At 59.4% G+C, this 12064-nt stretch overlaps 1 protein-coding gene across 1 annotated transcript; it reads left to right on the top strand.

Annotated features, from left to right (window-relative positions):
- The first annotated feature begins 800 nt into the window (after window positions 1–800).
- On the top strand, window positions 801–3448 carry LOC141972837 (acrosin-like). Its single transcript, XM_074930873.1, has 5 exons — window positions 801–886; window positions 1201–1401; window positions 1737–2006; window positions 2277–2415; window positions 2893–3448. Exons 1-5 carry the CDS (start codon window positions 801–803, stop codon window positions 3307–3309), a joined length of 1113 nt encoding a protein of 370 aa, XP_074786974.1. The 3' UTR covers window positions 3310–3448.
- The last annotated feature ends 8616 nt before the right edge of the window (window positions 3449–12064 follow it).

Genomic DNA, 12064 nt, shown 5'->3' with positions numbered 1-12064 from the left:
TGGAAGTATCTACAGAGGAATGTGTTGTATTTTGTGTAGGAATAGCTTTCAATAGCTTTTTCTCTTGATGGAGGAAGAGCATTAACCGGTTTAATCTTTGCGCTGTTGAGTTTTATTTGGGGTGGGGGTGGGGACAGCTTGGACAGCTGGTGTTGTGTAGCCCTGGTATTTGTTCTAGTTCCACTCTGGCTCGAACATGGCTGTGAGACTGGCTTTGGGCACTAAAGCCTGATCCTGATACCCGCGATGTGCTGTCTCTTACCACGCTGAGGAGTCTTTGTCATTAATTCCTTCATTTGGTGCAGAGATGGCGTCTAGTTCTGCTTGCTTGCAGGGAAGCTCTAGAGAGAGGAACGGATCCTGATAATTACTGAAACACCTCAATTCTGTGTGAGGGCTGGGAGAGATGTTCATATCCCTTGTAGTGCCTTATCTTGTAGTAAGACCTTGCGGAAGTTTTTTCTTGCCTTTTCACATAGTAGCATGATGTTCATGTGGAAACAACATCTGTGAAAAAAGAGTCAGCTTGAACTGTAACCGTGAGCCCACAGCAGGGAGCTCTCAGGGAGCACTGAGCGGGGTGTGCGGGGGTGTCTGATCCCAGCGTCTGCCTCCCCTCGTGCTTGGAAACCCCCGTGTTGTCCCCCCCGCCCCGGGAGACCACTGTGCCCAGCGCCCGGACCCAGCAACCCTGTGACATCAGCCTCGTTGCCAAGGGCACCGTGGGCACCGCGAGCCCTGTGGGCACTCTGTCGGCTGCTGCGCTGGTGGTGACACCCCTCAGCTCTGGCAGCTGGCACATGGCACTGGCAGTGATGGATCTGCTCCGTCTCCTCGTCGTGCTGGCCCTGTGCCGGCCTGCGCAGGGCACCTGGGACAGCTGTGGGTAAGTGGCCGAGGCTCTGGCAGGGAGCTTGGGCAGCCTGCTGGGGTTCCCTGGAGGGTCCCCGCTGGCCCCCTGTGGCCACAGCACGGCTTCCCCAGCCCCACGCGGGAGCCTCAGCTCCTGGCAGCACCCGGGCTGCTGGCACAACTGGCCTGCGGAGCTACAGCAGAAACGGGGGTGTCCGCCCACCCGCCCCCCGGGGCTCCCCGGCCTCGCTGTGCGTGCAGCGCCCCGTGGGGAGGGCAGAGGGCTGACCTTCAGCCGGGACAGCCGCGAGCTGTCGAGCAGGATGCTGATGAGATTTTTGGTTGCAGAGGGACCTGCGGGCTCCGGAACGTGGCTGCTGACGACGGCACCTCGCCTGTGCTCGGGGGAAAAGACGCCCTGGCAGGGTCCCAGCCCTGGATCGTCAGCATCCAGGATCCCTGGGCAGCAGGCACGGGACATGTGTGTGGAGGGTCCCTCATAAGCCCACAGTGGGTCCTGACAGCAGCCCACTGCTTCCTCGAGGCCAGGTAAGGAGGGCCAGGCACGGGGATATCCCCCGGCACTCGCGGGCGCCCCGTCCGCAGCACCGCGGGCTGCTCCCGTGCCCTCGCCTTGCCGTACGGCCGGTGCCTGGGCACTGCAGAGCCCGGCTGAGAGGCTGCTCAGGAGAGAGCTGGGCTCCTGCCCCGGCTTCCTCCGGCCTCCAGCTCGACACGCCTTGAGCCCGAGGCACGCAGGGGCAGTCTGAGCCTCCGTAGCGCTGCTTTCCTCTGCCCCGTGTGAAGCAGAGGGCAGGGAGCTGCTGGGCTGCGGCAGCACGTGGCTGGGCTCCCTCTGAGCCCTCTCCCCATCTGCCTTCCAGGAACGTCACCATGTGGCGCGTGGTGGTCGGGGCCACCCGCTTGACCCAGCTGGGCCCGGAGGCCCAAGTGCGGAATATCAAGCGGCTTCTGGTTCACGCGGACTATAGGAACATCCCGCACAGGCAGGACGTTGCGCTGCTGGAGTTGGACCAGCCTGTGCAGTGCAGCCGCTCCGTCCAGCTCGCCTGCGTGCCCGACGTCTCGCTGAACGTGTCCGAGCTGACGCCCTGCTACGTCAGCGGCTGGAGGGCCTCGACGGCGAGCGGTGAGTTCCCAAAGAGCGCTCGGGTCCCGAGCGCGAGCTGGGCACGTGGGGGAGGCGGGCTGGGCTTCCTGACAGCGGAGGCGAGAGCCAGAGCCCGCCTGCGGGGACGTGTGCCCGTGGAGAGAGGGGCTTGGCCCAGGGTCCACGGCGAGAGAGCAGGGCAACGCCGGGGCAAAGCCAAGGCCCAGGGCAGGGAGGGGCTCCCCCAGACAGGGCAGGACACCTGGCCAGGAGCTGCCGGGCATTAATTCCTTTCTGTGCTCACAGCTGCAAGAACAACGGATGTCCTGCAGGAGTCCGAGGTCCGCCTCATCGACCTCAACGTCTGCAACGCCAGCCGGTGGTACGCAGGGGCCCTCCACCCCCACAGCCTGTGCGCTGTCTCCGCGCAGGGCGGCATCGACACCTGCCAGGTAGGAGCCTGCGACAAGGCAGCGCCCAGCGGCACCGGCAGCCCCCTACAGCCGCCCAGACACCCCCCGGCACGGGCTGTGCCTGGCCAGTCGCCCTCCCACCGCTGGGTCCCCGCCGCTGGCGGGGCTCACCGCCCCTTCCCCAGCTGCAGGTCCTTGCCCCTGGCCCCACTTGCCCCAGAGGCCCGGGACTCTGCCCAGAAAGCCCACCCAGCGCTCCTGGCAGCCCCGAGGTCCGGCTCCCAGCCCTGGAACATCCCTCTCGCACCCGGCCAGCGTCGCTGTGCGGAGATGAGCGCCAGCCCCACCCCGCGGGCCCACCACCCCCTCCCAGACAAGGTCCTGTCGGCCCCAGCACCTGAGCAGAGCCTCTGTGCTGGGGACACAGCTCTGGGGGTGCTGGCAGAGAGAAGGAGCCCGCCCTAACGCTGCCAGCGGCCACCCGCCACCACCCTGACTCTCTCTCCTCCGCTGCAGGGGGACAGCGGCGGTCCTCTCGTCTGCAGAGACAGCACTGCTGACTACTTCTGGCTCGTTGGGGTGACCAGCTGGGGGACAGGCTGCACGAGAGCAAACCGGCCTGGAATCTACACCTCCACTCAGCACTTTTACAGCTGGATCCTGGAACAGATGGGGCTGAGCCCAGAAGTAACGGCTGCTCCGACGCCAGGGCCGGCCTTCCCATCAACCCCCTTGCAGACGCCGAGGCCAACAGCAACCCCATCAGGCGGCTTCAGCTCCGACACCCTTCTACCGCAGAAGTTGGTGCCATTCTTCACCTGGTTGCAGGAGCTGGTGCAGAACCTGTGGGAAGGGCTGAGCAGCAGGATGGACAGGATCCAGTGCAGGCTGCAGTGCACCACGGCCACCTCCTGCAGGGGCTCTGCCTGCTGAGCCAAGCGTAGCCTCAGCGTCAGCGGCCTGCTCGGTCCTGCCCACGGCCCTCCACCTGCACAAAAAAGGACATTTTCTTAGCAGCTGAATAAAGTTTCCACGTTTCAGAGGTCACCAGGCTCCGGTTCCATTCCGTCTCCTGTGCACGGCAAGGATTCCATGCCCAGCACCTGCAAAGTGAGGCTGCAGCAGCCAAGTGGGGCACAAAGGGAAAGAGTGACTCCGAGGGGTGACCCCGAGCCTGGTCGGAGGGGAGCGTGAGGGTGCAGTGGGAGAAGGGACCACTGGTCACAGGGGCGAGAGGTCTTGGGGACAGCAGCTGGAACACAGAGTGTCTTAGGCTGGCTGCTGGTGGGACCCCGGTGTGCGTGTGTACAGGGCTCCGGTGAACCTGAACCTGAACTCTCGTGACCCGGGAGACACGGCTCTGGGCAGAGCCAGGCTGTGCCCTGAAGCCGGGCTGAGGAGCTGGCCATCCCAGCACCCATATCCCAGGCGCTCGGTGTCCCTGCTGTCAGCTGAGCCATCTCTGCACGTGCTGCGCTGGTGAATCCAGGGAGCGAAGGGCGTTTGTGTTTCACTAGTAAACATCCAGTCCTGCCCGTCGGGAGAGGCAGAGAAGGACCGGCCTGTGCTCCTGGCGATGGACGGGCTGGTTACGGACCCAGGGGTGCTGGTAAAGGCCTTGGCCTGCCTGTGTCAGTCTGTTCTGCCCTTCACATTACTGGTGTGTGTGTCTGTGCGCGTGTCTGTGTACCTGCCCTTTGGGTGCAGCATCAGTCTGTGGAAGACACACCCGGGGACGGCAGCAGCCACGTCCATGAGGCTGCGACAGGAGAAAGCTCCTGGGGGTGAGTCCCCCAGATTCGGCTCTCGTGGGACTGAAAGGGGAAATCCCCCGTGCTCAGCAGCGCCCTGGCTGCTCCCTGACAGAACGGGGAAGGAAACGCAGAGAAACTCTGCAGCAGAGACCCCGAGGGGCAGAGGCAGCGCTGGCCAGGTGTGAAGGCCTGTGCAGGGACAGTCAGGGAGTCAGGAAAGGAAAAGGAACGAGTGGCACTGACCCCCCCGGGAAGTTTTGTCAGACCTCTGCAGTTTGATCACTCTAAAAGTAAAGAGCATTTCATCCTGGCAGCGTGTTGGGATGTGGGTAAACTCACGGGGGGATGTGCCAGCCACACATCAGCTGGGACAGCCTGCGATGTGACGAGCACGGTGCCGTCCCTGCGAGGAAATCCGCCCCAGGCCACGGCAGAGAACTGCAGGAGCTCAGCCAGGGCAGAGGAAGAGCGCTCTGCCGAAAGCCTGGGCAGGGGCTGAGGGGAGAGGTGGCGCAGGAACGCAGCGCTGCTGCCACCGTCCTCACGGCCACTTTGGTCACAGACGTGTTCTCACCCAAATGGAACGTGGTGCTGCCATTCTGGGCCAGGACGGGGTGTGAAAAGAAAGAAGAAAATGAAGAAGAGAACCAAGAGCGACCTTGCAGGGCTGGAGTAGCAGAGGGAAGATATTTTGGCTGCTGGTATTTTCTGGTGCTGGCATGGCTGAGAAGGGGGTGCATGGGGCTGGCTGCTCAGAGATGTATTGAGGTGCCTGCAGTGAGCGTTTCCCTCTCTGCATGCTGCCCGTCTTGCCGGGGAGCAGGGGGGCTCTGTGGTTTGGCCAGCCAGGACAGAAGGGTGCCTTTAGCCTGGGAGAGAGAGGGGCTGGCTGTGGAGGTGTGTGGGGGTGAGCGCTGGTGCCCCCGAAGGGCTGGGAACGTCCTGGGGAACAGGCTGGGATGGAGAAAGAGACACTGAGGGAGTCGAGGCCTGAGCTTGATCCCCTGCCCACGGCCTCCGATACGCGGCAGGTCACGCGGGAAGGCCTTCCCCAAGGGAGAGCTAAAGAGTTTCTGCACAACGTGCCCCTCGCTCCCCGTGTGCCGGGGCCGCGGCTGCCCCTCGAGGTGCCTGCTGTAGCCGACCTGCAGCCGGCGTTACTGTCTCTCCGCAGACGGGCAGAGTGTTGAACCAAAGGCTCGAGAGGTCTCCTGGGCAGGCTAGGCTCTGTTTCCTGCTATTGGGGCTTTTTTACAGTCCTCCTCGAGGGGAATTAAACCCACATTTGGGCTTACATATAAAAAAGAAAAACTAAAAATTGACAAGCAATGCACTGGGCGGTCCTGCGGCACTAAGCGGTTCTACACGGCTTCGGCAAAGACGCATCACGAGCAGATTCCTCTCTGCAGCGCCATCCTGTACGCGGTTTGCGTGGGGCACCTCAGCCGGGCTGTGGGTCCATCTCCCAGAGCAGAGGGAGCCCCTGAGAGCTCCCGTTCCAGGATGGCTACAAGTCAATGCTGAGGCTGTTTCTTACCTCACCGCCCAGGGTAACTACAGTGCCTTGCAGGGAGTCCTTCTTGTCTCTGTCATCCCTGCTTCAAGTCAGTTTAACCGCTTTCCTGCAGCGGGGCCACCCTGCCCTCCGTGGCAGATGATCATTCCTCAGCCACAAATTCCCACTGCTGAGCCGTTGCAACTTGAATTTCCCCTTCCCTGTCAGCTGTTTGACTTATCCCCGGGTGGGACCGAAAGCCTCCCTCCCCCAGGGGTCGCTGCATGAGTGACCGGCAAAGGCCGGGCCTGTGGCACAGCACAGGAGCGCGTTCCCCTCAGAGAGGGGCTCGCTCCCACCGCTCCCCTTTGGGTCAACCCCGGCACAGGCTGCTTGACCCTGCTCAAGTGCGCGATTCTGGGCCTCCACAACATACCTGTCTTCTGCCTCAAGGCACCCGAGACCCAAGGGACACAGGCCAGCGCGGTGCCCGGGTCGGGGACCACACGTGTTTGTGCGGAGCTCCTGGGGAGCTCGATCTGAGGAGAAGGGGCCCCGGACAAAGGATCTCAAGGCCAAGAGCAACAATGTTCTTCCCACAAGGTGAAAACCCAGCTCCTAGAGCTGGACCCGCGCCGCCACGAGCTTGGCAGCAAAGCTCCATAAACGAGACAAGAATGCTGGATAGGTCTCACCTCCCCGGGAAGATTCCCTGTAAATTGGGTCTTAGCACGGCAGAGGCTGTAGGAGGGAAGACGATACAAATGATGGCAGGGAAAATGCCCAGGCACGGTAGGGCCTGGCTTGAACGGAGGCAGGCACAAGCAAGCACTCTGGAGTACAGTCTTTTATTGCATGCACGAGAGAGTAAGGGCTGTGTTTGCTCCCTGCTGGAGCGGCCCAGGGGCTCTGCACCTCTCTTGCCAAACGACTCCTCAGGACATTGCTCACAAGCCTCCCAGGGAACGCCCTCGTTTTCACACGGGCTGCCGGGGCTGGCTGACGGGTAGCTTTATGCGCAGCAGTGGGCGCCGTGCTCCTGTGCGGGCTGGGGGCTTTGGACCTGCTGGAAGGACGGGCTGCCTGGAAAACTGCAGGCCCGTGGAGGGAAGGGCATCCGCAGCGGGATGGCTCTCCTTTCCGTGCTGTCGTGTGGGCGGTTTTGAGACACCCCTTCCAGACTGCAATTCGGGGCTCAGAGCTGGCCCACGTTGACATGTCTGTTCTAATACATTCTCCACAGTGTCTTTTGCCAGGGGCCTTACAGCAAAACCTTTGGCTGAGGTTCTTGGATTTGGCTTAACGTCTGTCTCTGACTTATTCCCTGTTCCAAGAACCTCAGGGACCACAGTTCCAGCGTTCCCAGTCCGTTCTGCAGGGCGCTGCTGAATTCTGGAGATGGCAGTTTGGATGCTCTCCCTCACAATTGTGCAACTCCGATGGGAGACTTCAGCAGCAGTTGTATTTGCCAGCGGTGCTGACACCAGCAGCTTTTCTCCTTTGCTTGCTTCCAGCCTCTGCTGTTGAGATGCTCTGGGGAATTGTCCTTGCAGCCATTTGCCCACCAGTCCCATTTCCTGCTGGCAAGCTGGAGGAGAAGTCTCCAAAGGCTCCGGTCTTGCGGCACTGCCACACAACTTTCCTGTGCTGGCCAGGGCAGCCCCCCCTTAAAACACGGAGAGAGGCACCCTGAGATGTCTTCTCCCTCTCCAGCCCTTCCTGTGCTCCAGTCCCAGGCACCTTTTCTTCAAGCTCCTGGGCTTCTGCTGCAGCTCTGTGTTCAAGTGCAGCTTTGAACGCACTGTCTGCAGCGACGTCTTGCTTCCTCTCCGATTCGGCATCGCTGCTGAGCCTCTGGGACCGCTTGGCACTTTCTTGTCTCAACTCGGGTTTGGGGCAAGTTTTGTTTTGTGGAGAAATCACTCTATAACTTTTGGAGTTATAAAGTGGGTATGTTTATTCAGCGCTGGGCGCATGGGGGATCGCTCCACCACAAGCATGCGCACCGTTTGCAGCTCCCGTCCGGCTTATCTGTTACAGAATAGTGCATATTCATAGAACGCCTGTACATATACAGAGTCTACCCCCGCCTCCCCTCGCTTCTCATGGCAATCAGGTCTCCTCCCCTTGCGCCTGCGCCATGAGCTCTTCAAGCTCCGGGCTGGGGTCGCGACTTCCTGGGGAGAGGTCGTAAAGATGAAGTACCTCTTCTTCCTCGCCGATGAACTTTTCACCTTGTCGCTCTGCGCGGCCTCAGTTGTTCTCTGGCTTTTGTCCAGATTGCCAGGCCAGTTTATGCTGGTGTTTGGGTAGTCTGTTGCTGATACCCCCAACTTCAAGGACCAGAGGAGACTTCTCTTTGGGCTAGGAGATAGTCGCCTAGCAACGTTATCAGCACCTGGTATGTCTTTGCAAACAGCCCCATACACCTCCCCTTGTTTTTGCACAAGTCTTGCACCATCAATCTAAGATTGTTTAGACTCCCCGTTTCAAAAGGAGGCTTTAAATCCTCAGAAACAATGAAACCTTGTGCCCTGAAATTTAGAGTTTGGACCCTAAAATGAGGCTTTAAATCCTCACAAATAATCAACGCTTCGGCCATAAATGTTACGGTTTGGACCCTAGAAATGACGGTTTAATTCCTCAGAAACAATGAACCCTTGGGCCCTACAACGAGGCTTGCAGGCCTTCCAATGAAGCTTGAGTCCAGAAATTGAGGCCTTGAACAATAAAGATGAGGCTTTGAGACCCAAAATTAAGTTTTGTTCCCTCAAGTGAGGGTTTTGAGGATTAAATCGAGGATTTGTGCCCTACAATTGATGCTTTGGACTCTAAAAAGACTCTGGAAACCAAAAATGATGCTTTGGGCCATAAACAGAGGCTTGGGACTCTCTAAATGTAGATTTTGACTGTGAAGAACTGGCTTTGTCCCTACAAACGAGAGTTTAGAGCCTTACAATGAAACTTTGGGCCTTTAAAATAAGAGTACAAAACCACTTTGAGCTGTAGAAGAAGGGTTTGAACCCCAGGAATGAGAATTTGGACCCTGAGGTTGAAGCTTTGAGCCCTATAAATGAAGGTTTGGAAACCAAACTGAGGCGTCTCCGGACTCTGAAGTGAGCTTTAGTGTCTTCAAGTGAGGTTCGGACAATAAAACTGAGGCTTTGGCAATGAAAACTGAGGCTTTGCCACTGAAGAATAAGCGTCAGACGCAATTTTCGCTTTTTGACCTAAAATGAAGGTTTGAACCCTTAAACTGAGGTGTAGTGCTCTGTAAAGGAAAGCTTTGGCCCTCAAAATTCAGGTTTGGAAAATGAAAACATGGCTTTGGCCCCTTAAAATTCCAGAGCCGATCTTAAGAATGAGGTCCCTGAAAAACAGACTCCAAGGACTGAGGCTTTGTGCCCTAAACATGAGGGTTGAGCCTCAACAAAAGAGCTGGACCTTCTGTCCCTGGGGGTGGCCAACGGCGTGGCCAAAGGGGGCACCTGGGGTTTAAATGGGATAAACGGGGAGAGAAATAGGAGGATAAGGAGCCCCAGGTCTAACCCAGGTGGAAGAAGAAAGCCCAGCCCAGCAGAGCTGAGCTCAGCCTTGCTCTCTCCTTGCCCAGCTCTGGGTGAAAGCTCAGGTGTCTCCCCCACCACCTGCACGTAGGTGCCCTCCACCCCTCCTCAGCTGCTCTCGCATCTTCTCCTTTCCCCTCCAGGGACATTCTGACCTTCACGACATCATTCCAAGTGCCTGCTTGCCCTCTCTTGCCCCAAAAAGCTGGTTTCTTTCCCCAACAGCCTTGGCAAAGGTTCCCGGGGAAGGTCCCTGCCATGGGACCACGCTGGGCTGATCTCAGCACCACTGGCCAACTGCCGAAATCTTCTCCCCTCGTTGCGGTTGCGACCGACTAAAAAAGTCAACGCTCTTCTGCAACTTTCCATCTTTATTTTTAATCCTCTCCTTCCTGATGGCTCCAGCCAGGGCCTCTGTGGCCCGGGGAGATCTGCTCCTCAGCGCGAGGCATCGCGGGCAGCCGGGTCCCCTCATCCCTCCATCGGTTGCCCCAAAGCCCGGAGGTTCATCCAGGGGCTCCTCGAGCAGCCTGGCCTCGGAGTTCCACGGCCGGAATTGTTTTCGTAGGTTATGGCCGCACCGGCCAGAATTTCTGAGGAGGGAACTTCACAACACTCTCCATATTACCCTCCGTCGCGGCCATTTGCGCCCGTCGCAGGAGGCCTCTTCGGGCAGGCTGTCCTCAGAGCTCGTCGTCGACAGAACAGCTACGACGGGTGTGCCCAAGTACGAGGCATCCTGAGGAGGGGAGGGCTTGGCTTTCTGGGCCTTTGCAGTTCCCAGCATTTTTGCCCCCATTTGTCGTCTTCCTCCTTTTCCTTCCCATCCTCCTCCTTCACCTCGCCATCCTCCTCCTTCACCTTCCCATCCTCCTCCTTCACCTCGCCATCCTCCTCCTTCACCTTGCCATCCTCCTCCTTCACCTCGCCATCGTCCTCCTTCTCCTTGCCATCGTCCTCCTTCTCCTTCCCATCGTCCTCCTTCTCCTTCCCATCCTCCTCCTTCTCCTCGCCATCGTCCTCCTTCTCCTCGCCATCCTCCTCCTTTTTCCCACCATTCTCTTTTTCGTCGTCCTCCTCCCCATCCTCGTCCTTTTCCTCGTCCTCGTCCTCCTCCTCCTCCTCTTTTTTCTTTTCCTCCTCCTTTTTTTCCTTTTCCTCCTCCTTTTTTTCCTTTTCCTCCCCCTTCTTCTTCTCCTCCTCTTCTGCAGCTCTGAGCCGTTGCTGCCAGCGCTTGGGCTCGGCTCTGCTTTGATGCTCCGTCTATGAGCTCAGCTTTGCCCTTGGCTTGCCCGGTCCCCGGCTGCTTTTCTCCAGAGGAATCCTCCAGCATCACCGGCTGCTGCCTGGAAGGACACAACGGCAGAGAGGTCTCTACCAGAGGACACGCCGGCTTTGGGGCCGCATCCTGCCCCCCATGACGCTCTTTGTGCCTCTGTGTGAGGAAGGAAACCCCCTGAGCTGTCCCCATGTCCCCAGGCCACGCTGGGGCTCTCCTGAGGGCTGGAGAAGATCCAGCCCCGTGTAACTGGGGGCTCCCAGTAGCCCCATCCCACCCCTCCGATGGGCGGTGATGGATGGTGAATGCTTGGGGCTGGGGAACGGGCTCTGGCTGGGTCAGAAAATCCTAGTTTGGGTTAAAAGGGACCTTTAAAGGTCCAGCACCACCCCTGCCATGGCCAAGGACATCTTCCACCAGAGCAGGTCGATCTGAGCCCCGTCCAACCTGACCATGAATGTTCCCAGGAACAAGGGGGCATCCACCACCTCTCTGGGCAACACGACCCTGCGCAGACCCCCAGCCCTGAGCCTTCAGCCTTACCTGACCAAAGACTTGATCCTCCTCTTCTTCTGCCCCGTGATCTCCTGGAACTGTGGCGGTTCCTTGTCAGGCGGGCTTGGAGCAGCGAACCCAGGACACCCCCCTGGAACTGGGAGGAGAAACCTCGTCAGAAGAGCATCGCTGGGACGCTGCTGGCCCCGGTGACACGCAGGGGTGCTCCAGCCCCTCCCAAAGGTCCAAGAGGGCCGTTCCGTTCCCGCGCAGCCACCATCGCAGCCTCTCTGCCCCCAGTTCCCCATTGCCGGGGTGTTGTGACGGCGTCGTCAGCTCCCGCTGTGGGAAGGGGGAGCGGAGAGGTGACAGGGACTCTTCTGGGGGGGCGTTTCTTGGCGGGGAGGAGGTGGCCTTGGATCACCACCCTCCCACCGCACCCTTGGGCGCATCCCACCCCGCGGCTCCGTTGGGGTGAAGCCAAGGAGTCGTTAGGACAAACGGCTGTGCCGAGCTGGGGGAGGCTTTGGCACAGGTCGGAGCCGTTTGACACTCAGCGCCGGAGATTTCCAAGTCAAGTGACAGAATTTGGTTGCCGGCACTGTGGAAAGGAGCCAGGAGCTGCTTTACCTTGTCCAAGAGGTGGCAGAAACTCTCTTCTCCTCTGCTCGTCCTCGCCAGGGACTTGTCTCGAGGTCTTGAGAAGAGCCCTGGGAGGTGGTTTGTGCACAAACTCCATTTCAAGCCTGGGAACGAGGAGAACACACCGCCGTGACCCAGAGCGCCACCAGCCCTTGCCGCTCACCGTGCTCACCGGCAGATTTTGGCATTGCCCTAAAGACTGTTTTTTTAACCCAACTCTACCGTGTTTTTTCCCCATATCCACCATGCCCCATCCCCAAGGACAGTCCTGGGAAAAGGAGTCACCCAGCAAAGAGTCCAGGCCACCATGGGCCGGAAGTGTTGCCTAAATTCCTCGGTCCTGCCCATCAAATCTGCCTTATGGGAGCGACCACGGCCCGGGGACATCAAGAGTGGCTGCCGGGTGGCCCCCTGGGAGGACACCCGCGGGGTCACAAGGAGCAAATGTCACCTTGAG

This window comes from Athene noctua, chromosome 36 (assembly GCF_965140245.1).
Source record: "Athene noctua chromosome 36, bAthNoc1.hap1.1, whole genome shotgun sequence".
Classification (NCBI taxonomy): Eukaryota; Metazoa; Chordata; class Aves; order Strigiformes; family Strigidae; genus Athene; species Athene noctua.
Note: the sequence above shows the minus strand (reverse complement) of the source record. Positions and strands in the feature narration are given on the sequence as shown.